General features: G+C 37.9%; 1 protein-coding gene across 2 annotated transcripts in view; it reads left to right on the top strand.

The window, feature by feature from the left end:
• The window catches only part of LOC121294341 (calcium and integrin-binding family member 2-like), a 45,114-nt gene that overhangs the window by 1,486 nt on the left and 16,109 nt on the right, over nucleotides 1-27,519 (top strand). Inside the window, exons 1-2 of one of the 2 annotated variants that reach the window (XM_041217956.1) lie at nucleotides 2,242-2,669; nucleotides 12,293-12,327. In XM_041217956.1, the coding sequence (XP_041073890.1) occupies nucleotides 2,619-2,669; nucleotides 12,293-12,327 (86 nt within the window). In that variant the 5' untranslated portion in view covers nucleotides 2,242-2,618. Of the gene's footprint in view, nucleotides 1-2,241; nucleotides 2,670-12,292; nucleotides 12,328-27,519 lie in introns of those variants that run through there. The other variant, XM_041217957.1, reaches the window with a different exon arrangement.

The following is a 27,519-nucleotide window of genomic DNA, read 5'->3' as shown; positions in this document are numbered from 1 at the left end:
AGAGGAGGCAGAGTCCTTGTTCTCATTTTCATTCATTTGCCAGAAACTTCTCAAATGTTTTTTTTTTTTTTTTTTCAACATGGAGAGCAATCTAAAATCTCATCCCCTTGATGTGAGTTTAATAGAGTGTAACCAAACATAGCAACATTGTGCTGAAGATCTCTAACTTCTTGTTTCTTTGACATGCATTCAGATTATAAAGCGTTTTTTTTCCTGGTACCCATTGTCTTCCTGTACTATAGGTCAAATTTACCCCATTGGTTAACCTGAGAAAGCCGAGAAAATGAATATTAAAGCCTTGATTTTCACTCCTTTAAAGCGAGTGTGGCTGCAGTAGAATGTATGTAGGATAATCTGCCAGGATCCTGTGTAGCAGAATAAACAGGATTAAGTAGAGGAGGTGATATACACAGACCCACCACATCGTAGAAAAGAGAGGTGGATATTCCGCCTGATAAAAAGAAATTTCATTTTCAAAATCAGTATATCAGTATAGAATAGGCTTTGTTATGCTGCGTGCCAGGTGTAACTATGCCTGATATGGTATCTTGGTCAAGAAGGCCCTTGGATAGCTGTCCCCGGTGATTATGTGGGACAAAACTTTAATCATATCTTAGTGAGACATTTTGTATCAAAACTCCAGACAACCTTACAGTAAGTAAAACAGGAGACAGAGTGAAGGACACCTGTTTAATAAACAGCTCTGTATAAATAAATTGATTCAATATATTTCCCGGATAGCACATTGAGATATCCTCATAGTGAGCTATTAATCTTAAATCATCTTTTTAGCATAACTTGCCCCTCTACAAAATAAACATAATTTCTGCATTAGGTTAGTGGCCTTTTGTGAACACACAGCCACAGACTCCTTTATAAATACTACATGGGCAATAGAATTGTAAACTCTAAAAACAATCTGGAATTAAACCTCAGCTGCCACTGTGGGCCTTATATTGAAGCACGAACAAAGGCAAAGGCGAATTGGGACAAGTTGTTGTTTAACATCTCTATTAAACGGGTAAGGGTTTGATGTGCTGGGGTGGTGTGGGGCATTACAGGCAAACCTCACTATTAACACCAGCTTCAGCAGGGGGTGGCCTTATTACTGAATGGTACTTTGCCTTGCTGTTTATAGGAGCGAATCGGGGCCCTGATTGTGAGATCGCCGTTATACTGAGCTAGCCTTAAGGCAAGGTTGCACTGTTAAAATCTTAGTGTGACGCAGGTGTCAACATCGAAATACCTCTGGAGAAAGCAAACAATAAACAAACTTGTCAGTCCTGATGTATAGAATTATTTATAATGAAGCTTAGGGAGCCTCTCATTATTTTGGCAGTATACGATGCTACAGTGTTTCTCGTTTGGGGAACCATGAATACTTGGAGAGACTAGAGAGTACCCTAATATAACACTCTTAACAAAATGATTCTAAACATAGAATGATATGGCTGGCATGCACCTAAAGTATGACTGTTTCATAATCAGTAACTGGTTTCAGTAAATATTTTGTAATGTCTGAAAACATATAGCTGATTATAGCGGATACTACTGTACATGTAGCTTTTTTGTAAGCACTTGACATTGACTTATTCCTCCACCTTCCTGCCTCTTATTGCTGTCCAAAGAAGGAAAATCAGCTTTGTAGTGTCTGTAAAGGGTCTGGACTTTGTCAACCATGTTTCAAGCTTGTATAAGGTAGACTCACACCAGCCACCTGCTCCTTCTAACAGCAGGGGGAGTATGTGTCAAGCTGCATCATTAACAGGTACACTTACACAGGCACACATAAAATTTTAGATTATAACTGAGAAGCTGAACCAAGTTTTAAACTACATGTAAACGTGTTTGTGGTGATGGAGTGTGTGCAGAATACTGTATGCAATCATTAGAGTCAGCAATTACGAGTATCTTTGAATTAAATATGAATCCATTAAAATAAATAATCTGCTACCTTACAATAAAATATTATGCAAAAAGACAAAACTAATGTTGCTGCATGTTTGCAGAGTGTAGAGTGTTTTTTTTTTTTGTATTTCATTCATACACAATGTAAATCAGCACATTATTATATTAATGACTTTAATACACAACTAAGCTCAGGCAATGCCAATACTGTACTGTATTTTATGAAGCAACTCAGAGTTATGTGCCAAATAAGGTATTTGTTAGGCGCCGCCTAGTGGCCGTCTGTTGGCTTTATTTAGTGTCAGTTCTACAGTGAATGAGCGTGGAGAAGGAGTGGATAGCTGTCAGTGCTGAACCAACATTCCTCACAACTACTTCAGGATCTTGTTATTTGTGGCTGGTTTTACATGGTGGAAAAAAAATAAATAAATAAATAAAATCTAAACAGTTTCGCCTGCTGGACCCGACCTTCCGATTTCGCCATTTGCGCTCCAAGGCTAATCATATTTTGTATTTTGCTTGGCATCTTACAACACCTCGCCAACTGCTTCAGTGTTTTACAGTCAGCAGGTAGTGAAATTCAATGCGGGGTTGTAATTTTCTCCTGCTCGTCCGCGCCAATTACACATGCCCTAAATGCATACAATAGGAAGAACGCCTGGAACTTCCAATGTGATGCATCGGTATAAAAAGAAAATTACTCGGTTAAGATGGGTAATAAACAAACGATATTTACTGATGAACAGCTAGATGCCTATCAGGTAAGAGATCAGATTATTTTGTTTGAATTCGTGTTTCTTTTTATTATCGTTAATATATATTTGGAGTACCCAGAACCTAAAACTGGTATTTTAACAGATTTGTGCCCCCCCTCAAAAAAAATGTAAAGTTTAACCTGCAAATATACTGTATTTTGTTTAATTATAAAAGTTAACTGAAAATTATACTGTTTTTATTTTTATAGATATAGATATAAATTTAGATTATATATAATAATATATATATATATATATATATATATAGTATATATTTATTGTATCATATATGACAACACACACACACACAACACACTTACACCCCTTACACTATTAAGTTTAATAATGCTAACCATACAATTATGTATACACTTTTAACATTGTACATACAGGTGCCGGTATTTAATTAATAACAAACCCAGTACACTATGCAGACCCAAATAAAGGATAGCAAGATCCCAAAATATTTACATGCAGCAGGTGGATCCTCATCTGCTGCATTATTCTTGTGTCCCAGCGCGCGCAAAATTGAGATTTCTACCCGGTGTAAAATGCTTTGGATATACCCAGCCTTTAAATTGCGCACAATATTATTATTTATTTTCTTTTTTATTCAGTTTCAACTCACAACATACATAACATAGTGAAGATAGAGAACGCATTGACAATTATGTACAACAAACATATATTCTTGATGTATACTAATATTATTCATAAAAATTTAATTCGACGAAAGCGTAATCTGGCATTTTGAAACAGCGTGTGTAGATTTTAATGCGGCTGTATCAAATACTGAATGCTGGTTGTAGAAGTCAACCTTAATATAAAACGTGGTAGGAGGGGTAAGGGTTTTGGAAGATAAATAATTCCTTGACAATTCATTCAGCTGGTAGTTGATTTGTGTATTCTTGTTGTGTAGAGGTCTTCTTGCCGGGTATAGCGACTGCTTAATGTTTTGAGTATTGAATTGAACATACTAATTGGTACTTGAGTGTTGCTAAATTAACATACCTTGGAGAAGCCTTAGTGAGGGTAAATAAACAGTAGCTGTACTTTCAGAATAATGGGGCACTCAGAATGATAGAAGCTGGGTACTGTAACAGCAAAATAGCTAATTACCAACATGCGGGCAGCTGAAAATTACCTTTGCAGCCTTTTTTGCTTTTTGGCATTTCAGGAACTGTAGATTTTTTTTTTTTTTTTTTGTAGATATCGGCAGTACATTTCTTTATATTCCATTGTGCAAAACGTCTTACTTTAGGCAGTGGTAATTGCAGACACTCATAATAGGAAAAAGACATACACCTTAGAAATAAGACTTTTTTTCTCTTCCCCTTGTTTTACTTTCTTACATAATTTTAGATTGAGTACTAGACTACCACCCATGCACACACCTGAGTTCTGCAGAGGTGTTAGTAATGCACTGCAAGCAACCTGTGCCTCCACCATATGGCTTGGTCAAGATCACAGTTGTTCTTAACCTGTATTTAGATGGTTTTAAAAGGCATTTCACTACAGAACTTACATTTTGGCAATGAAGGAAGGTGATATCTCAGGACATAGCTCTTTAAAACTATCTGTGTTAGTTGTTTTTAATTTCAACTCGTAGCCGTTGTATAATCGCAATATAGCCCTCCAGGGTGTGTGTCATAGTGGGATATTGACACTTCTGGACCGGTTGAAAGCACTCAGCTTCACCATGTGGCTGCCTAAGCAGCATGCATCACACAGCAGCCTATACATTATTCTATGTATTTGTATATTTGAAAAGGTTCCCTACTGAGCCAGTGGCAGAAATAAAAGAAAATGCATCAGCATAAGAGAATGTGGGAAGAAAAGGCAAACACTTCTTAAGCTGGAACACATGTATTAATTGCATTATGAAACTAAACTAGAGGAGCGTACAGTAAGTGAGCTGGCATCTACTTTGAGGAAGTAAACAAACTGAAAGATGAGGTCTGTCTAATTAAGCAGAGTGCACAAGAAGCTAAACAGTGGAGGAATGTTGTAGACAGGCAGAAAAATAATGGGAACATGCAATTTAGCTAAACAAGTTAACTACAGTACCAGCAAGAAAGATCATTTCAAAAACAGCAGTCATGTCTGCGTCATGAGTGTAATCTGTTTGAGAAATAAACATTCCTGTTTGGATCAATAGAGATAGCTTGTGTGACATTGTCTTAATCCTGTAGAGATGGATCCTATTGTGCAGAGAGAAGGACCACCACACTGAGATGGAAACATACATTATTCAATTCTTGAGATCGATGGCTCTTGAGAAATGAATGATCTGACAGCACTGGCCACCAGAGCTCGTCAGAAAGATTGGCTTTCTGCCTCAAAAAAGACTGTCATTCAAGATGGATAATGTATTATGTGAATTTATTAAGTGTATACCGTCTATAGAAAATCTACTTTAGCCAGCTACATTTGGCTGACTAGAAAATATTCAACAATGGTACATATTTGTTGTTGTTATTGTAAGGTTGGTCATAGAGCAGCTAAGTCAGTTGTGCTTCTGGAAATTGAATCATATCCTAAAACATTTTTCTTTAGTTAATTAATATGTCAGTGTATGGGATCATCAATCATTTATATCCATACAGTTAATAGACAGAAGGAATTAAAATGATTGGTGGATGATGTATGTATGTATGTACTAGCATGTGTGACTCACATGATCCTCTAGCAGCCTGTCCACAACAAAAAAACACATAATTCATCACAGTTGACGGTTACTACCTGAGGAAGATATATTAATGTAAACGTAAAGCTGATTCTGTTTAGCTCTGATTTTTAATAATTGTAGTGTATTGTTATCAAAACCCTTTAATAAACGAGTTTAAAAACCCCAAAAATCCTGACAAGATAGCAAACCTGTTTATTGCATCCCTTGGGAGCACTAGATCTGCATGGTTAGGTGTTTGTTCACTCAGGGCAAGACTATTGGAACTTCAATACAGCAACAAGAATCACTCAGGGCAAGGCTATTGGAACTTCAATATAGCAACAAGCATCACTCAGGAGAAGGCTATTGGAACTTCAATATAGCAACAAGCATCACTCAGGGCAAGGCTATTGGAACTTCAATATAGCAACAAGCATCACTCAGGGCAAGGCTATTGGAACTTCAATATAGCAACAAGCATCACTCAGGGCAAGGCTATTGGAACTTCAATATAGCAACAAGCAATGTATCCTAGAAATAATATTGCAACAATAACAATTTGTTTAGTGACATTGTTTTTCTCCAACTATAGAGAATGCCCTGATGCAATTGTTTAGCTGTTTGTGATAATAAATATTATTTACCGGTTGTTTTGTCTTTGCACAGAACTTTAATTAGTCACCTGACTGCTGTTTAATTGTGATTGCATCAATAGCTCTTCTTTGTTGTAAAGCTGAGCAGCATTGCTTAATTCCCTCAAGGAAGATTCAGTAAGACAGAAGATTGTGATGCATTAGGCTGTAGTTTTTATTCAGAGTCTCTCCTCAGCAGTCTGATGAATGGTCAGGCTGGGCTTTTCTTTGTAAGGTTATGGTCTAATACGAATTCAACTTGCTTTTACAATGTATTGGTTCCCCTGGCAACAGTTCATAATAGTTTTGTATTTTATTAATGTCAATAATTCCACAATACAGTACTGTTATGGAAATGTATGGTGAGTTTAACATCTTTTCGTAAATGACGAAGGATTCAAAGTTTTACTTTATGATTGAGTGTTTTTTCAATGACAGTGTCATACAGTATTTAGGGTAGTTATCCCATATCCAATAAACGACCCTTATAAGAGTTTACCACAGCAAATTTGCACAGTGATTTTGCAAGTTTCAATGCATTTTCCATGATTATACTATTTACCATAGTTTACCATGTCTTTTAATATGCTTTACCTCTGGGTTTTACAATGCTTACCTATGCTGTTCCATGCTTTCACTATACTTTATTATACTTTGCCATGGTTTTACTATGGTACACTATGGTAAGGACACTTATACATTCAGTAAACCATTCTACCAAAGGTCCAGTACAGCTGCAGTGTTCTTATCTGATAATATGAAAACATTACTGTTCATATGGCATATGCAATAAATACATCTGAGGTTATCTGACGTTTCAGCAGTGGTGTCGGAGGCACACGGTTATTTATTCCATTCAGGCCCTGGATCTAATGCGAACATAAAACTATGTGTTAAAATACAATAAGGTTTATTTTGCCTAAATTTAAATAAAATAGTGTTAAAACTATACCATTTGAACACTGTTCTGCAGTTTCAATGGAGACAACACAATTTAGCTTTAAAGACACACTGGGTATCTACTGGCTTCTACACAAAGCTTCATGGGTGCTTGTGTAATCCAGTCTGTAATGTACTAAGTACTTTAAATAAAGGTCTCTTAAGCACACTCTGGTAGTTTTTCCCCCAACATTTGGTAACGTTAACTGTGTTAATCAAGTAAAATCAATTTTCTTACTTCTTATCCCTTTTTTGCGATAAAGATCTAAGGGATTCTTCACCTTTCAAAAACTTCAAGGAAATTAAAACTAAACTTGAGTAAGGATTTGCCCTTTTCATGGTAAAGTACAGGCAGTATTATGATGCTAATTATTACAGTAGCTACATTCGTTTACCACAGCTCATTATCCTGTTTAATTACAGCTTCACGCTTTGGAAAGAAGTGGAAAGTGTTGGATTGTGTTTCTGACAGGAATATCACCTTTATGTCAGCAAACCGGACAGATGAATGAGTTTCAAACACACCTCCCATTAGCCCTGAGCCAAACTGTTTGGTAAACCTGCACGTACCACATGTCTCCAGATAGGTTCCTAGTCTTGTTCTATTGGAAGCTGTTTAAGAATTGTATTCAAGGGATGCTCAAGGCACATTACCCTGCCAAGGAGCTCATTTAGTTTATCATGGTGAAATGATACAGTGTACATTTCTGCTAAATAGTTGATTAACACCTGAATATTTCATAACAGCAGGTCACTACAGGTGATACATCTTAGACAAAGAAGAGGTCATTGCTCAGGATGTGGGCTTGTCCAGTTGGCCCAGGTGGTCAATGTGCCGGCCAGTTTATTTCCGACTTACAGGAGAATTGTAATAAATTTGTAATTTAATGAGCATTTACAAGTGACCATGTCTCACATATCACATTTTCATGATAGATCAAATTAGACACAATTGCCACTTTATGGCCACATCATTTGACCAACGTTTAATAATTAAAATTAAGAAATGGGTCATTGTGATGGATAGTCACATATTGTTTTAAATTTGTGTTATTATTATTATTTCCTTGACCTTAATAAAACATGTACTGTGTATGTTGACAAAAGTTCATTGTAATTTCTCATGAGACATAGACAAGTCTATGTGGATACTGCACTATATGAAACATGTGAAAACTAAATACACTTTGGAACGCCCACAAGCCTATTATAAAATATGCTAACCAGCCCTCTACCTATGTAGTACAGTAAAGCCCTTTGGTTGCATTGTAAAGGTGCGATACTGGGCTTGTATGGCCAAATCCAGAAGGATCTAGATTGGGAATGGCTGATTCACACAGTGGTACTTTTACAAACACTCCCATTAGTTCAGATAACAGAAGTCTCACTGTATTCATGTATGTGTGATAAGTGTTTGGTCTTGTCCTTTTCAAGGCCTCAGTGCTGATGATAAAGTCTGCTTTGATATGTGTGTCTGGTGTTCTTCCCTCTTGATGCATTTCTGCCAGGGTAATTAGGCTCCTGTTTCAGATCGCGTAGCTCCAGATTTCATGACATCACAGCACTCGATCTACAGGAAGCCACCCTTTTGTCCTGTGTAACTTATACTATAGGCTAAAGGAGTATCTTCCACCATAGGGTATCAAGGGGATCAATGAAACCTAATAATTGATGTCAAGCTGGCTTGATAGCTTCCCTTGAAACTTTGGACAACTTAGATAATATCTCAGTGAAGCCTTTAAAGTTACTGCTGATTGTCTTAATGTATATTTTTTGAGAATTTACTCAAGTAGTTATCCTTGGAATTATCTTGCTCAAAAGCTGCGATTTTCTTTGTTGTGAAGGTTCTAGTTAAAGATGATTGCCTTTTTATGAAGTATTTCATAATGTTTTTCATCTTTAACAGAACTATAATAGTTAGACATGAAAGACACTTATCCCACAGACTCCACTGGTGGCAATGGTTCAGTGTACTGTTGCTTTAAAGGCTACCCATGTTTTGTCGAACCTATTACATTTCCATACAAGTGTATTTCTTTTGAGAAGTTTTAAAAACAGTTATTACATATTATTATTATTATTATTATTATTATTATTATTATGGAAAGTTGTTTTGCTGCTATAAAAGATCTTCAGCATTTCATTCAGAACTTCTTCTTGCCACTAGTACCAGGAGTAGCAGCAAGCATGTTTTAAGAGGGTAATGTAAACAAAATGGACTGCCAAGAAGGTATGTTTTTGATAAGCACAGTGGAAGACTATAGAAAACAGACTAAAGAGCAACGCAGTTTATTGTGGAACACTGGAGTTATGTTTTGATGAAAACAGAACAAGCATATGAGAGCAGACAGAGAAAGGAAGATTTTAATATGTGCTTGAGCACTTTTCTGCTCAGGTTTATGTTTACAGTAGTCAACAAAAGTGGCAACCTCAGACCTTAACAAGAACTGCTCTTAGTTTCAGAGCCATCAAGGACACATCAGCTCTCCTCAGCCTCGGTACTCTCCATGGGGCTAAGTTCAGTTGGCTGTCAATTGTCCAATTTAACCTGACCACACTTAACCCTGTCCTTGCCAACACTGCTCAGAATTGTAAAACGTAAAATATTACACTTTGTCTGCTTCCACTTCTCACTGTTCCAGTTTCTGCTCAAGATGCAGTCAGGAGGAGCAGTTCTGTCTTTTTTGCTTGCTTGATCCTGAGTCAGCAACAAGCTGGCAGGCAGGCAGGCAGACAAGCACCTATTTTAATGGTGCAAGAAATTTTGGCTGCAGCTTTGATATTATACTGTAAGTTGTTCAGGACACAAACTGTCAAGTCAGTACAGTATGCACGGTCATAATAATTTTTTGAACGAGGACCCTAGATACAGGTTAATGTGTTTAAATTAATTTCCAAGTCTTAATTAACATTTCTGTTTACACGCAAACACTCCCCCTCCAGCAGGTGCTGTTAGGGATAAGTAAATACAGAACGACTGGGGTGTGGGTTTGTGTTACCCATTTACCTGTTTGTATTTTGAAAGTCAGCATGCTACCTAAACAATTGGGAATCGTTTGTATTTAAGGCAACGGTCCACGGGATCTCATTAGTTTGTGTTGCCTATAATTTTGAAAGGGGTTGAAAGCAATAGATCTCCTGTGATGTACATGCATGGGAGAGAAGGCGGCACGCTTTCAAAAAGACCACTGTCATTTCCCTTAACATGTTGATGCAAGAATTACTGAGGACAAAAATGGTGTTGAGAGCAACAAGATACGAATAACAGAAACAAGAGTGAGAGAGGGTATTTTTTGTGGAAATATCTGCTTGCAAATTGTAATATGTCTTTCTTCTGTTATGTTTGTTTGTTCTGGCTCTGGTCTAATTCTGGCTCAAGTCCCGGTCATGTCTTCTTGGATCACAGTCTGTCATCTTGTTTTCTTAATTTTAATAATAATAATAATAATAATAATAATAATAATAATATGTAGTATATTTTTATATAGCGCCTTTCATAGTGGACCACCATCAAAAAGCGCTTTACAGAGGAAGGCTGTGAACTGTGCATTATATGCAGAGTCACTTACAACAGGACATTGATTTAACATCTCATCCTCAAGATGGAGCACAAGGAAGTTAAGTGACTTGCTCAGGGTCACACAGTGAGCCAGTCAGTGGCAGAGGTGGGATTTGAACCAGTGACCTTGAGGTCATTGTCTTGCTTGAAGATTCACTTGCGGCCAAGTATCAGCCTCCTGGCAGAGGCAACCAGGTACTTGGCTAAAATGTCCTGGTACTTGGTAGAGTTCATGATGCCGTTGACCTTATTAAGGGCTTGTATGAGGTTCTTTTCTACATACACACCCTTCTTTCAATGCCAAACCCACCGCTGGTGTGCGTGGCCAAAGAGCTCTATTTTCGTCTCATCTGACCATAACACCCGGTTCCAATCCAAGTGCCAATGCCGTTTAGCAAACTCCAGGCACTTACATTTGTTGGTTGCTCTCAATAAAGGCTTTTTTCTGGCAACCCTTCCAAATAGGCTGTTGGCATGGAGGTGGCGTCTAATTGTAGATTTGGAGACTTGGTGACCCCCAAGAAGCAACCAAGTTCTGTAATAATAATAATGTGCACAATGCAAACAGTTAATGTCATATTAATTTCTTTTTTCATGTGTTTCTGACTATTTTATGTCTGCTATCATTGAGTGGTTCTGGGTTTTTTTTTTTTCAAGCAGCGGTGAAAGGTTGTATAGAGAGGGACATTTAAAAAATAATTCATTTAATTAAATAGCATTTAAAGCAACTTACTCTTTAGACATTAATTTATGTGGCACTTTGAGTACACACTGTTTTTATACTGTACGTAAGTAAAATCAGCAGCAGAAATAGGTACGCTATTGTGCCATGTGTACATATTACATGACATTAATATTAACGCCTATCTGATTTATATTTTCACAAGCGTTAGGTCTATAATTGAGAGAGGAGGGTGTTTGTCAAGGTTTGGAATCAAGGTTTAGACTGGCAAAGCTTTTTCAGTGAAATTCCTGGTGTGAGGTGCCTACTGCCCTCGATGAGTGACACTCTGGGCTGACTGCCTCCTGCAATCAGACCACACACCATTCATCATACTACCCTTCAGATAACAAATCCACGATGACAGCTCTGGACACCAGCTCAGCCACCAATCACTTGTTAAATTACCTTTGCCGATCTCAATCTGTGGACAGCTTGCTTTTAGAACCCAGGTTTTGCACATCCCTGACTTGGCTCCCAGATGGTGAAATATTATAAAAGAAATTCTCGTGAAAGCCATTAGAAATCTTGTTCAGGTATGAAGTGACCCAAAGAGCCACTGCATGCAAGTTTAAAAATGCCAAACCAAAAGAAGGCTGATTTCAAAAAGTAAATAAGCAATGGGGGACCTGCTATACCTGGCATACATGTGTTGAATGTTAAATGTTTCTTTGTTAATGTCTGGCTGTAAACTGCAGATAGACATACAGCCGCCTCCCTGGTGCCATGGATATAACCTGTGCCGTCTCCTTTCATTCTAATAAAGCAATTTTTATAGGGTCTCTTCTAGGGTGCCCACCTGTGGCTCCTCCAGTCACTTTGTTCCAGCCAGGTCCCAAGCCATTTAATTGAACAGCCCTGAGGTTTGTTGTTATTCAGCTGTTTCAGTGGACCCTGGGGCTGTAAGGAAATACCTGGTGGAACAAGGGTATGGATTGGAATTCCTGAATAAGCCACTGTTTATATTTAACAAAAGGCTTTTGAAGACATGGTGTATTATTATTATTATTATTATTATTATTATTATTATTGCTATAGAAAATTTGGGTTTTGGACCTGTACTTTTGAAATGCCATTAAACGTTTTCTATTTCTTTTTTTTGTCTTGCAGGACTGTACCTTCTTCACATGTAAAGAAATCCTTCGGTGAGTGAATATTTCATTTAAATTCTGTATCGTCATGGGTCAGCACCTCACCGGATTAGATTTTTTCACTTCTGGCTGGGTAGTAAACCTTTCCCCATCCAGTCCAACCATGTCCTTAATGAAATTTCTACATTTTGTATGGCCTTTTCAAACATATTTCTTTACGTACAGAATTCTTTTGCAGCAAAATGACTAATAATGTCTGATATGTGTTCTTGGGCTAGCTGTTGTTTCAAGAGTGGTGCCTCTGTGCAGCCTTTGGTGCCAGTGCACTCTTAAAATGATAAGAGGTGGCACTGTGACACCTACTGTATAAAGATACAATGGAATGGCTTCCAGGACCAGTGTTACCTAGCTGAGCTTGTGTTTACATTTTTTATAAAAAGCAGTTCATTCATTCATTTTAAACTACTATTATAAATCAACTGGTTTGTTGCCATTTTTTTATTCTTTCATTACAATCCTATTTCCATCTAATTTGGGACAAGGCTTTCAGTGGGCACTGAGCTGTGATGTTCATTTGTTGACGCACAGTAGATGTCGTGTTTGATCAGCTTTCATCAATAATACCCAAGTAAGGGCCCATGGATAGTTAAAAAGCCACACATCAGTGATTTATAGTCGCATATACTATGCTCTTTACAGGTAATCAATCATCTATAAAAATGACAAACAAATGCTATTAAACTTGTGATGGTCATTAAATATAATTTGTTTTTAAGCTTCATCAATGACGGCAAATGCCTGCCTACCTTACCAGGTGGAAGTTTGTTTTAGTTTCCGTTGGATACAACACAGTCATTATTTGTGATTTAAACTGACAAGCTTTTTGTACTTGACAGTGCGCTAGAAGTAAAAGCTGTTGCTTCTTCCTGATGTAAAATCACTTCCTGTATCGCTCCAATGGTCTGTCGGCAGTCAGACTATGGGACCTACAGAAAAAGAAGTTAATAAATACATGGAGGAAAAGTTGGATTTGTATTTATTTTTTAATTTTTGTATCTACAACTTAGCTCATATTAACGTTTACCCTGGTAAATTTGCACAGTATTTTTGCAGTTTTCACATGGTTTTTCCCATGGTTATACTATGCATTTACCATAGCTTGCCATGTTTTTTTTTTACCTCACTGGACTGTACAATGCTTACTTATACTTTACTATGCTTTCACTATGCTTTATTACTCTTTGCTATACTTTACCACAAGGAAACTTTTATTAGAGCAATCCAGAATTAAAATAAAAAATAAGCATAAGCTTCAACACAAAAAAAGGAGCAGTAGTAATATTGCTAGTGAAAATAAGCAAAAGGAAAATGGATTTGAAAAGCTTTTGGAGGCATGTACACACTTCTGTAGAAATTGCAGAATAATTTCTAGCTTTGTTTGACTGTACTATTGGTAATCACTGTTGTTCATTCAAATTTGTGTCTGTGTATTCTACACAATTCAATTACTTTTTATGTAATCAGAAGTCCTAACCTCTTATTGAACTTTACTGTACCATTTCTCATCTCATGCTTGTAAATATTAGAGAGAGCCTCTGCCTGGGCTGCATTTTGCCGAGGGTTAGGTAATATGTTCTATGAGGCTTGTTTGATTTACTGCTCTTGAGACCCTCAGAGGCTATCCTATTTTTTTATTACCCCTTTTGCTTATTAAAGGAAAATTGAAAGCTGGTTTACATTTTTTTCTCTCTAACACAAAGTGACTCAAAACTTTTTCCAAGGGGATCCCCTAGATCCCCATCGACCATAATCTGTATATGTATAACTGTTAGATCTGTATCACACATTTCTGTTAGCATTCTGACAGCATACAGTGTGATTACATGACAGCAGTGACTGATTCATTGTAGAGATAGATGTAGCTGATTGTGTCTTTGGAATTGAGTTCATCGATCGAGCTTGACTCTTTTTTGGCACTTTTGCTTGTATATATTTCTCAGCGAAGCTGCAGATAAAGGGCTTTTTCCACCAATATTGAATCAGTATGTTGCATGTGTGAACGTGAATTAAAATAGTTCACAAACAACTTATGAGAAATGTAAAGTAATAAACCTGGAGCCCACAGCTTCAGTAATTGTGATTATTTAAATAAACAGACATTTCACAAAAAGAGGAGCCGTCTAGTCTTGTGGAGTCAGGCTTTGTGCACATTACTGTTGTTATGAAAGGATGACAGCTGTGGTAAAGTGGCAGGCGGTCAAGGCTGGTCAGTGATGAGAACCTCAGACTCACAAGCAGTAACTGCATTTCTAATGCTTGTGCACACTTTTATTATTTCAAAACAAACAAACAAAATGTTTATACCAAACACAGCAAACAAGCACAGCTATCACTGTACCTTCTTTCTGTTTCAATACCGTGTCTGTTCACCTGTTGCTCCAAACTCTCACCAAACACCTTTTTTATACCTTTTTGTGACCAGGGTAAATTGACAGGCAATCAATCCATTACCTAGTGGACACATTCCATGCTTTTCTAATTAATTACACCTTTAAACAATTCCATTCTTTACTTTACCCCCCCCCCCCCCACACACACACACGCGCACATCACACATGCAGAGCCTCTGCTCTGCCACACAGCCTATTTCTATAAAGATATGACGCCTTTTAAAAAAAAAATGCTATAGTAGATTGTTATCAAGAAATATTTATGACCCAGTTTTTAAATATAAGAAGAGAATAGTAAAGCTCTTTTCCCAGAATTTCCTTGTGCTCAACACCAGCTTGTTAATCAGTTCAACACATTGTCTATCGCTTTTGGTCCTGTATTAAAATAATACGTTTATCAATCACTTTGCTGATTCCTGGGTCATTAAACTGGGAATATGCAACCTCGGACCAATGGTATCAGCCGAAGCCAGGCTTTGGAGACAGATTAGATCAAAGCCAGGCTCCATTTACTGTGCATCTTGTTCTGCAAGCCTGTGATAGCTCTTCCTAGTGTCTCTATCAAATTCTCTTCTGCTACTGGGCGGGAGTTGATAGCAAGCAGTAAACCATATACTGGGCTAAAGGGCACAGGATATCACAGCATAATTGACTTAGCCCAGGCAGAATTTATTGACAGTGATGTGAAAACCTATTTTCTGCTGGTGAAATTATTAGTCTAATAAATGCAGATTGTCAATATTTTTGTTCCTTTTGGTGCGTACGAATTGCATTTTGTGAATTTTTTTATTTCATTTTTTTTTTTTTTTTTTAACTGTTTTATTAGAGGTGCCATCAGCAACCAACTTTGTAATCGAATTTCGGACAGGTACTAATCCTCAGTAATCTATGCATTGAGAGCATTGTATTACTAGCAGCTTATAAGTGAAAACGTACATGTGCCTATTATTATTACTAATTCTATTCATGCATTTATTTATGTATTGCAAAGGGCTGCATTTTTTATTTGTAGTAGCTTTAGTTTTTTTTTTTTTTTTAAATAATGTTGCTTATAAAATAACCAAAATATAAAGCACTATTAGTTAATGAGTCAAATGGAAATAATTGGAAACATTGAAAAAATGGTGTCACATAAACTATAATACTGACTGAGAAAGGTCTTTTAAAGTCGTACAATGTTATAGACGTGTGTGTGGTATGTGTATGCTAAGTGATGACTGTGGAAAGAGAGTGACGACTTTCTAAGCTGCATGGAAACCCAGTCAATGATTATTGATAAAGTACAATCAACATCTTGAGTGACTCTTGATTAAAACTTAAACATAATTTTACATCTATTGATTCCAAGTTACAAAGGTTACATGTATGAAGAACCCATTAACATGAGACATGGGATGGAGCCACTAGCATAACAGTCATTAGAATAACCAGCCCTGCTCCCTGTATGCTGGGAGTTCATGTGAGCATAACCCCCTGCGAAGTGCGCTATGGAGCTTGGGGGTGTGTCTCATTGAACTGTCTCATGACTCACGGACACCCGTTATTTATACAGACAGGCTTTACATCTCAAATTATCACAAGGTTGAGACAGTCAAACAAGACCCTTGATGTTACCACACCAGTTTTTTTTACTACTGAGGGGAATGATCTAGAAATTCATAGAGGTGAAAACCTTCAGCATACCTTGTGATGACTGTGTGTCGCACTTTCACATTTACAATTGTAGCATATCTAATGAATCTGTTATTAACGTCTCACACAGATGTATGTTATTTTGTGGATTGACCCAAAGTATACAACAAGGTTTAAGTGTAATAAACTTTACTGACATCATGTAAAACACAGAATAAGACAATATTTGCCTATATCCCGGAGAGACATGCTGCAGTCCTCATTTCATTCTCTCTGCTCCACAGAGAGCTCTAAATAAGCCTGTTCCGTTCAGCCCTTGATGTTTACCTCTTTCAGAACAGCTTCTTTGTTTCACCCAACAGTCCATATTGTTCTGGTTACACCATTCCCTTTGCTTCAGATCTTTATCACTGCAGCTTGCAAAATAACCCTGCTTCACGCCAGCATTAGACATAGTGGCCTTGCAGGTTTATGGACTCCCTAAAACTCAGCACATTCACTAATTAACATTATATTCAGTTCATACTATATTTAATCAAGCAGTGAGCAACTATATATATATATATATATATATATATATATATATATATATATATATATATATATATATATATATATATATATATATATATATATATATATATATATATATATATATATATATATATATATATATATATATATATATATATATATATAAATATAATATATATAAGTACTTTATTGATGGTGGTAAAGTGCCCGCCCTGGGTGTGTTTACAACATATGGTTGTGTGTTACAACCACATAACAATAACCACCATTGCCCTATATTTGCCCAGACACATTGTGCTCACAAATTTTACATTAAAGTGTACATAAAATCCTTGCTCCTCTACGTTGTCGTGCAAGTGTTCACGTGCATTTTATGGTAATATATCTCGTGAGCCCTTAAACGTGCAATTTTATTAATTCACGTGCAGTGGACATGGACTCCCGCTGCGACTCCTACTGATTACACCGTGTAACAAATTTTTTTTTTTTTTTTTTTCCTGGGTAGTAAGTGTTATTTCCTAATTGCTTATGCCTCAAAAGTATAGAAAATGGCTATTATTCCCCACAAACTTTGCTTTTGTGACCAGGACAGTGATATTTTGAAATTTACCTATTTTCCAGAACATTCCAGATAGATTCAGTGCTGAGTAAACTTGGAGTAACTTCTAGAACTTTCTAGAACTTTCCAGTAATATAAATAGTAGTATAAATACAGGGGCCTTAAGCCCACCAGTTCAGTTTAGTTCCAGCTGCCTAAGTGGATACATATCTGCATTTTTCTGAGATGGCATCAAGAGGCTGCAATGGTGGCATTCCTGATGGGTCTCCAAGGCGGTTTTACCAAGTTTCCCTGCTATCTTTGCCTTTGGGACAGCAGGGACACCAAGGCGCACTACCACAGGCGGGACTGGCCACAGCGGACCGAGTTCTCTGTGGGGAGGAACAACGTCAAGTGGGAGCCACTGGTGGACCCCCGGAAGGTGCTGATGCCACCACTGCACATCAAATTGGGCCTTATGAAACAATTTGTCAGAGCTCTAGATAAGGAGTCGGCAGCCTTCAAGTACCTTCAAGACTTCTTCCCTAAGCTGTCTGAGGCAAAGGTCAAAGCCGGTGTCTTCGTCGGACCACAGATAAAGAAGATCCTGGAGTGCAATGAATTCCCCAAGAAGCTCACTAGTAAGGAGAAAGCAGCTTGGAACAGCTTTGTCGCAGTGGTTCGGGGCTTCCTGGGCAATCACAAGGCCGAAAACTATGTGGAGCTGGTTGAGACTCTGGTGAAGAACTACGGCACAATGGGCTGTAGGATGTCCCTCAAAGTCCATATCCTTGATGCTCATCTTGATAAATTCAAGGAGAACATGGGAGCGTACTCGGAGGAGCAAGGCGAGCGCTTCCACCAGGATATACTGGACTTTGAACGCCGCTACCAAGGACAGTATAACGAGAACATGATGGGAGACTACATTTGGGGGCTGATTCGTGAAAGTGATTTACAGTATAATCGTAAATCTCGAAAAACTACTCACTTCTAAATCTTTTGTAGTCATAGTGTATCTGAGCCTTTATGGGAATATTCTGGAACGACATCTGAGACAGCGTTTTCCACCTCCATCAAAGGGTTGAGTTGATTGAACGTGAGTTGATTGACTTTATAGTGGAATAATGGTGCAGCATCCGCTGCAGAATTCTAGAGGCTGGTAGACTACATGGTGGCCCAACACCCTGTTAAGTGACTTTACATTGGTGGTTCCATTTTTGTATCCTTTAGTATAAATACATGTTAATTTGGATTCATATGTTGGGAAGGCATTTTTTCTGACTTTATGTGAACGAAAAGAAACACAGGGAAAACAGCGACACAGATTGCCCGTTTTCTCATTTGAAAACTTAGGTAAATTTAGGGTATCCTTGGGTTTAAAATAGCACTGTCCTGTTCACAAAAGCAAAGTTTGTGGGGAATAATAGCCATTTTCTATACTTTTGAGGCATAAGCAATTAGGAAATAACACTTACTACCCAGGAACAAAAATTGTGTTACATAGTGTTAGCAATCGAGTCTCGGTACAGCTGCATAAAAGCACACTGTTTTCACTCACCCGGGGTTGTGTGTTCAGTGAGTGGAGAACAGGATTGGAGACGGAGGTAATAAATAATAAAATAATAACGTAAAGTTAAAATATCTGCTCACCGTGTTTTCTGTGCAGTGTTAGTCTGTTTTGTTTGTCTATTTTGTTTTGGTGAATGTGCCATGTCCTGTTTTTTTGTGTTTGTTACAACCGTTTATTTTCTGGCTGTCTGTTCATTTATTAAATGCTGAGTGAAACCGTTCGCTCAGCTCCACCAGTTAACCCTATTAACCCTATCCTAATACCACCTTATGTTAAAGAAAATCAAACAGCATTTTGTATTTAACACTGTAACCCAATGAAACCAAGTATGGACATTCATTATCCTGCCTATTCATATTCTGTGCAGGTAATGTATGTTTGCTTCATTACATTTTCAGTTTTCAAAATTTGGAGCAAGCCGTTCACTCTCCCTTCTCACAGCCCTGTTTTGAAAAATGTTGTGGCTGGTGTCACGGTCTTCTGAAAGAAGTATGATTTCTTTCTGCAATGAGTGTCATAAATAATAACCCTGTAAGCTTTCAGTGGGCTAAAACAATGTGTACTTACTGATTCCATATAAACCACTCCAGAAATCTGGAATAATGTTACAATAATTAATTTTTAAGGGGTGTATAGATTAAGAACGGTGGTGAGGGATTAGACTTCAATCATGCATGTAAAACCTTAAGAAACCGATACCAATGCAGAGCTTGTGTGTGCTGTACTGTACACTGATTGATGGCCTTCCTCTGCAAGTTAGCATATGCTTTGTTTGAATTATTGATCCTGTTAGTGCTCTGGGTTCCGAGCCTCAATGAAGTTGACGTGAGTTATAGAGGAGAAGAATCCGTCCTGAGCTTTTTTACTGATCAATTCATCCTTGGGTTATCTGAAATCTCACAGCCAGGTCACTGGAGCCCATTTTTCTTTTTTGTTATTCTTTTTTGACTATAAAACTCTAATTTGGTAATGACTGGTTATGATTTAGTAAGTCTGATGAACATTTTAAAGTTGAAATGCTATATTAAGTTTGTCCAGTTTTATAGACATACAATAGGAACCTGAAGGGGTAATTTAAGAAGAAAAAGAAAATGTAAAGCAGGCACATTAATATAAAGTTTGATTATAACGACCTGGGGTATACAGTGTGCGCCATTTTATAAACTGCGTGTACAATGCCTCTCGTTCCATGTTATTAGTGTATGTGCATTTTAGTAAAAAGAGTGAGCTGCTGGTAATGCCAGTTAACGTGTGGAATTAAAATTCAAAACAACATGTAAACTGGTACAAGATACACCAGGTTTACCACCATCCTTTTAAGTATTGTAATGATGTAAAAAAATGCTTTTGAAATACATAAAATAGGCTAACAATATTTAATATGTATAAAGCCCAGTGCTGTTTTAGAACCTGTTAAATGTTCTTCAAGAAGATACTGAGTTGACTGCTCTAGAAATCCCTTTCTCCCACTGAGCTGAAGAATGTCCCCAGAACTGATAGATGTCACCGCTGTGGGGGCTCAGAGCCTCACTGCTTGACAGAGCACTGCTGAAAGAACAGCTGACTAAAGTGGCTGAAGAGTGATGTGAATAAATGTGAGTATTAGCTTTCAGGGTGCTTGTCTGGCTTCAGACTGCTGGTGTACCATGCCAGACCTTCCCAGGTTACTGCACCGTGTCGCTGCAAATGAGATCAGGGTGAGCTGAAACACTGAAAGACAAGGAGTCAGGAAGTTGTAATAGGAGGTTAAGGGCAAAAGGGTTGCAGTGTATTATTTCAGAACTGTTTGCTGACCACAGCAATGCCAAAACAACAGATACATGTTGTACAGAGGTAAGGATATAATACTCTACAAGTAGTAATGGCACCACTTCTACACACTCTGTAGGGTGTCTCTTATCTTCCAGTCATGGACTGGCGCAGCACAGTTGTGACCAGTAAGAATACAGTATGCCACCAGGTGCATACATAACTGTACTACAGTAGAATCTTTTTTTTTACACAACTTGTAGATATAGAACTATTAATATTAAAATGACAGTCATTTTTGGAGCCACTATGTTTTATAAACACAATATTTCTACCTTATTTATTTTACCTGTAACCTTAAAAAGTTCTGACCCGTCTTAACCAGTGGTAAGCACGGCAATAACAAAGGTGCACATTCTACCATTGTACCTCTCCTATCTCTGTATATTTATTATATGATTATAGCAATGCAAAGCTGCAGACAGATTACAGCATCTACAACGTTGTTTGGTTGGAGTTGTTCCAAACAGTGAGCCTGAGTGGTCCGGGTGCTGATTGTGAACACAGTGTAGCTGTTTAGCTTGCTCAGATAGTTAGGAAGCATGCCATTCAAAATGGATTTGAAATGGATTCAGCCATACAGCTGTGTAGGCGAGGCATTACCTCTGCAGAGTACCTGTAGCATAAGGAGGGGTGTGGCACCAGGAAGCTGACTGCTCAGCCGTTTGCCAGGTCCTCTGCAGTTCATGCACACAGGTGCAGGTTGAAGGTGGTTTGCAATTCAAATTTAGACTTATTGATATGGCAAGGCATTCTAATCTACAGTGTATGAGCTACAAATCTTACATTGTGCAGATTGTAAAAAAAATCAAATAAAGTAAAAACATTGGGAATTATAGTTATAGTAATATATATATATATATATATATATATATATATATATATATATATATATATATATATATATATATATATATATATATATATATATATATATCTATATATATCCCTAAAGAAACCTTTGCTGGACTATTAGAAAACTGCAGCCAGATTAATATTGTGGATTAGTTCACACCATTGTGATAGCCAATGAATACCTTTGCAGTTACCCATTTGCTGCCATTGCCTCCAAGTACAGAACCATTGCATTGCCAGGCATTTAAATAAATATGAATCATCCTTCACCATGTTCTCGACAAATGGACGAGTGCACGTGTGGCGCCAACCTAAAGAACTTTACAGCCCTGAGTGCTTGGTTCCAACAGTGAAGGGTTCTGGTGGTTCCATAATGTTGTGGGGCGCATTTTCCTGGCATGGTTTGGGTGCCCAGTGGTTTGATGAGCATGTCTGATGTTATCCATATGTCATGGCCTCTCAGTCACCAGATCTGAACCCAGCTGAGCATTTATGGGATATTCTGGAACGACATCTGAGACAGCGTTTTCCACCTCCATCAACCAGGCGTGAGTTGATTGACTTTATAGTGGAATAATGGTGCAGCATCCGCTGCAGAATTCTAGAGGCTGGTAGACTACATGGTGGCCCAACACCCTGTTAAGTGACTTTACATTGGTGGTTCCATTCCATGACATTTAGTGTCCTGGGAAGGCATATTGAATTCCTGGGATAGCTTCCTCAAAACCGGGTCCATGCAGGGAAAACAGCGACACAGATTGCAAACTTATTCGCAGTCTTCCTACTTGAAGAGATCCCTTGAAGGAACTTAACCCATCGCAGAGACATTGAAAGTGTGCTAGGGTATCCTTGGGTTTACATTGTACGCAATGCTGCTTTAATCATGGTTATGTGAGGTACCTACTGCATGAGATCTCTTTCTTTACAACACTTTGTCACAATTTCTGAGTTTGCTAGTACTTCCTAAACCATGATGCCATTGGAGTTTTCTTGGCATGACGTTGTAATATATATATATATATATATATATATATATATATATATATATATATATATATATATATATATATATATATATATATATATATATTTTTTTTTTTTTTTTTTTTACTTTAACCATTAATTGCAAAAAGAGGCCAGCTATCAAGGCCACACATATAAATAAAGCAAATTACTTTCTTTCCTTTCTAGTACAATTACCACAAGCTGCTTAAATGTCAGAAAATACATTTACTTGGCATTATTTGGAGATCAAATGACTACTTAAAGAAATTAAAACTCGATACAGGAGCCTAAAGCGCATTCTAGAGTTACAGTCAAAGGATCTAATTAGGCTAATAAGGGAGGGATTTCAGGAATTCATCAGCTGTCTTCTGTTCCTCTGTGGGACAACTCTGTCGTAGCACTCCAGGGCATGCACTGTGGGTATAAATAACCTGCATGACACAAAACAGAAGGTTTCTTTGTAATTATTATGATTTATTATACAGACAGAAGGGACATGCTCAGAGATGAAGTTTGCAGGCCTCTAGTGTCACACAGCCACAATTGTCTCCGTGATTGATCTATTTTTAAACTTCAGCAATTCATATTAGTCATAAAAAGTCCCTGGCAGTGCACCCCCTGTTGAGGCCTGTCATTGCTAACACACTTCTCTTGTTTTGTGATTTCAGATGGCCATTCTGCTCAGTCCCCAGCCTCTCTGACTAACATTAATAATAAGTGTGCACTGTTAGTGTGTTTACATGCAAGTCAAGCCTTTTGTAATTGATTATTTTGAATCTGAAAACAAATGTGGAGAGTTTACATGCCAAATGGAGGAATCCATGCTTCAGAACCTGAAACCTAAATGGTTTAACATGCAAGATGTATTGATGATTCTGATGTCGGTTCATTACATTTTCAAAGCGTAATTGTGAAAGAAGAGAATATGAATCACATGTTTTGAACGCCTGTTGAACGTGCATTGTTTAGGTCAGGGGTGCTCAATTATTTTAGTGAAGGTCCAAAATTCTTTGTTACAGGAAGGTCCAGGTCCAGAACACATTTTCACTCCCATCCTCATAGCAACAAATAAACACATAGCTACACAAGTATAGCTTTTATACATGTTGTTGGCTTAAACGAGTTTTGGGGGGAATTTCTACTTTACTAACTTGTTACTGCATGGGTTCTTTCCCAGCCATCACCATAGAATTATAGAACTACTGTATTCTTATGTATCTGTGTTAGCAGAGCCACACACTGTTTCACCATTGCACAGAGCAGGAGAAGAGTATAAAAAAACATTTCAGATGCGCTGATTATCCCTCTCAGCACAGTAAAGTCCATCATTAACCCTTTGCGGTCCTATGATCGACCAGGTCCGACATTACAATTTTCCCTTTCTAGTCCAATCATCAAACAGACGGAAAGCACAGGCCTGTAGTCATTTTTTCTCCGGAAAAAGCAGAGAAACCCTGTCAGTGGCCGAGTGAGACCGATAGGAGCCGAATGAAACCGAAAAAAAGGGCGTATCTCATAGCCCCGTGCATTACAGAGATAACAAAGGAGGTAGCTGCTTCTGCATCCAGCGCTCAAAGAATATCACTGACATTTGCAGAGCTTTTTGAGATATTAGAGTAATAAAATAATGACTTGGATCGCATTATTGAGAAGTTTGGTGATAAAATGAGTGATCAGGAGAGGATTTTTCAGTATGCACGTCTATAAAGAGGTATGTGAAAAATACAGCAAACAAGGGGTGGGACTTGGCTGTAGATACAGTACTGAGTGTTCTTTTGCGATTCAATGCCTTTTAAACCTGTTTTACTCTGAAAAAATATATATTTTAAACAGCACGTGTGAAATAAACAGGGCATGTGAAAATTAATTGGACCTGACGCGCCTGACAAGTGCTGAATAAATGAACTGCAAAGAGTTAGGAAGTGGAAGATGCATCATACCACCCAGACACTAACCAGATCAGGTAACCCTCCCAAATGGAGCAGCCAGGCAAGCAGGAAACTGGTTTGAGATGTCACGCTGAAGCCAACAATGACCTTGAGAGATGTTCTGAGTCTGAGATGGGAGTCAGTGTTCATACATCAACAATAAGCCGGTCCCTACACAAAGCTGGCCTGTATGGACGGGTGGCAAGAAAGAACAAATTACTCAAAAAGCCTCATCTTAAGTATATATGGAGTTTGCAAAAAAGCATGTAGATGATACTGCAGACGTGCTGAAAAAGGTTTTGTGGTCAGACAAGACAAAAATTGAACTTTTCGGTCTACATTCCAAGCGTTTTGTCTGGCGCAAGCCCAGCAATGCACATCACCATCCCAACTGTCAAGCATGGTGGTGGCAGCATCATCTTATGGGAATGCTTCTCTTCAGCAGGGACTGCAAAGCTTGTCAGGATATAGGGAAGAATTCAGATTTCAGCTGGACAATGACCCAAAGCACAAAGCCAAAGCCACCTTGGAGTGGTTGAACAAGAACTGACTTGAATCCAATCAAAAATTTATGGCGAAACTTGAAGATTGCAGTCCATCGATGATCCCCAACAGACTTATCAGAACTGGAGAAAATTTCCTGTGAATAATGGGCAAAACTTTCACCATCCTACTGTGCAAAGCTAGTAGAGACCTATCCAAAAAGACTCATAGCAGTAAATAAGCTACAAAAGGTACTTCTACCAAGTGCTGACTTAAGGGGCTCAATACTTATGCAACCAGTAAATTTCATTTTGTACATTTTCTTTGCAAGTTTTGCTGACATTTAACCTCCTCCTCATATAACAGTGTTCAGTTTAACCACTACAGCTTTGAATAAAAAATGTTTGTTTGAAAAACTGTGCACACATTATTTGTAATTAAACAAAATGTGACATTATTGGTAGGGGGTGAATACTTCTGCAAACCACTGTAAATGACAAATGACTTGACTTGACAAGATGTTTAACATCGGAGCTAACAGTCTGTAGGCAAGTTACATTTTAAACCTATTTGAACATTGTAACATTATGGCTGCTGCTGCATTTTTGTGCAGTCTGTTTTTGTCATAAAAAACAAGCGGACATGTTTTTCCAAGGTGCAGATTAAATCCCAACCACTCTGCTGCAGAATCTTTACTCTGTGAAGTCTATGCTGTCTTGTTTGTCAATGAAATGCAGACTTGAATGTGGCTGTTAATTATTTGGAAAATGACTTATTTCTAATTTTGTTCCAGCGTTGGCATGTATCTGTTTGTATTGACTTGACATCCTCTCAGTTTCCACATGCTTCAGGTATTCCAGTTCCACAGAGGTGTGTGTTTTTGTTTGCCACCTAGAATGCAGTGGAGCTAGAAGTGGAGACTGCTGGCTCGATCGCTTCACAAATCAATACATTGAGTAACGTTGAGAGGAACGAGTTGAAAGATGGTGCAGACGGGTTTTCAGTGTACACTTTCCTAGGTCTGTAGTAAATATTATATTACAGTTATTTCCATTAATATAAATGCTAGTCCACTAACTGCAGGTTCTGTACCTACTATACTAGTTCCTGATTAACACTGCCTGGCCAGTTTGATAGGACCTGTGTACTGATTGGATTTGGTATTGCCCTGGTTTTCCTGGTATAGCTATACTTATCTCCTTGATTACTCTGGAAGGCTGAATGACAGACATAGCTGTAGCTGCAGATCAAGTCCATCCAGTTGTTCCCTGACGGCTACTTTCAAGACAATAATGCACCCATCTGCCTTGACAGAGACTTCTTCCATGGCCACAATCTCTGGATCTCAATCCAATTGAGCATATTCACATTCATCACTGCAATCCTCTGCTTACCTCTCTGCACCAAATGTGTGAAATACTAATGACTGAATGGATTAACATCCCTCTATACACTTTATGGAGTGTATGCTATGTTATACCAAGGTTGTGAACAAGGCTTCAACCCCATGATAGATGCATGTCCTAATAAAGTGGCCAGGCAGTGTACCTTCCCAACAGTCACTTAGCCCTGACCCCTGGTGGTCATTAGTTGGAATTACCTTTCCTATTTGTTGTATGTAGTCTTTAGTGAAAGAAGCTGTGTTTGCATGGACTCTGCAGTTTTATTAATCCTGCAAGAAAACTGCATCCAACAAGAAGGGATTTGGAAGTTAATGAGACGTTTAATGCATAGGGTTATAAGGACCACTAAACTCCCCTTATTCCTCATCAATGAGCCATTACAGCTTGTATCCGCCGTTTTCAGTGCTCATGTCATGTAGTGTTTTCATTATTTTTTAAATATGTCCATCTGTCCTGGACCAACACCGTTGTAAGTTAGCTTTTTCAAGACAAAGAATTGCTCACCAATGGATCCTAATTTTGCACAACAGTGAGCCTGGTGAAATTTCTCTTCTGTAATGAAAAATTGTGAGAAGTCAAATGGGCCTCTCTTCCGGTCAGTGAAGCTATTGGAGCGTTATTGAGTACAATAAAATAAAGATTGCATGCCAGTCTACCCTACTGTAGCTACCAAGTACTGTACTGAGAAACTGCTAAGAATTCTCTCTACGTAAATAACATGGTGGCATAATAAAAGATTGTTGCCCACTAATAGTTATTGCAGTAATGCTGTTTATTTTCTAAGGGCATCTTACAGTAGCACAATGCTATAACTCACACTTAGTGTTATGAATGCATGTCTGGTAATTCAAAATCTACAGGCCATGACAGTAACATATACCATAGGAGTAAGATAATAGATTTAGAGATTCAGGACTAATTTCTTGTCTTTCAGCAGCAATTCTTTATTTAGATACACACAAGGCCCATGATTATGCTTTTGTGATTTGTGTGTGTCCCTTTTGCTCCATTCGTCGTGGTGGAAGGACTATAAATT

Source organism: Polyodon spathula, chromosome 19, assembly GCF_017654505.1.
Source record: "Polyodon spathula isolate WHYD16114869_AA chromosome 19, ASM1765450v1, whole genome shotgun sequence".
Taxonomy (NCBI): Eukaryota; Metazoa; Chordata; class Actinopteri; order Acipenseriformes; family Polyodontidae; genus Polyodon; species Polyodon spathula.
This window is presented reverse-complemented; position numbering and strand designations above follow the sequence as displayed.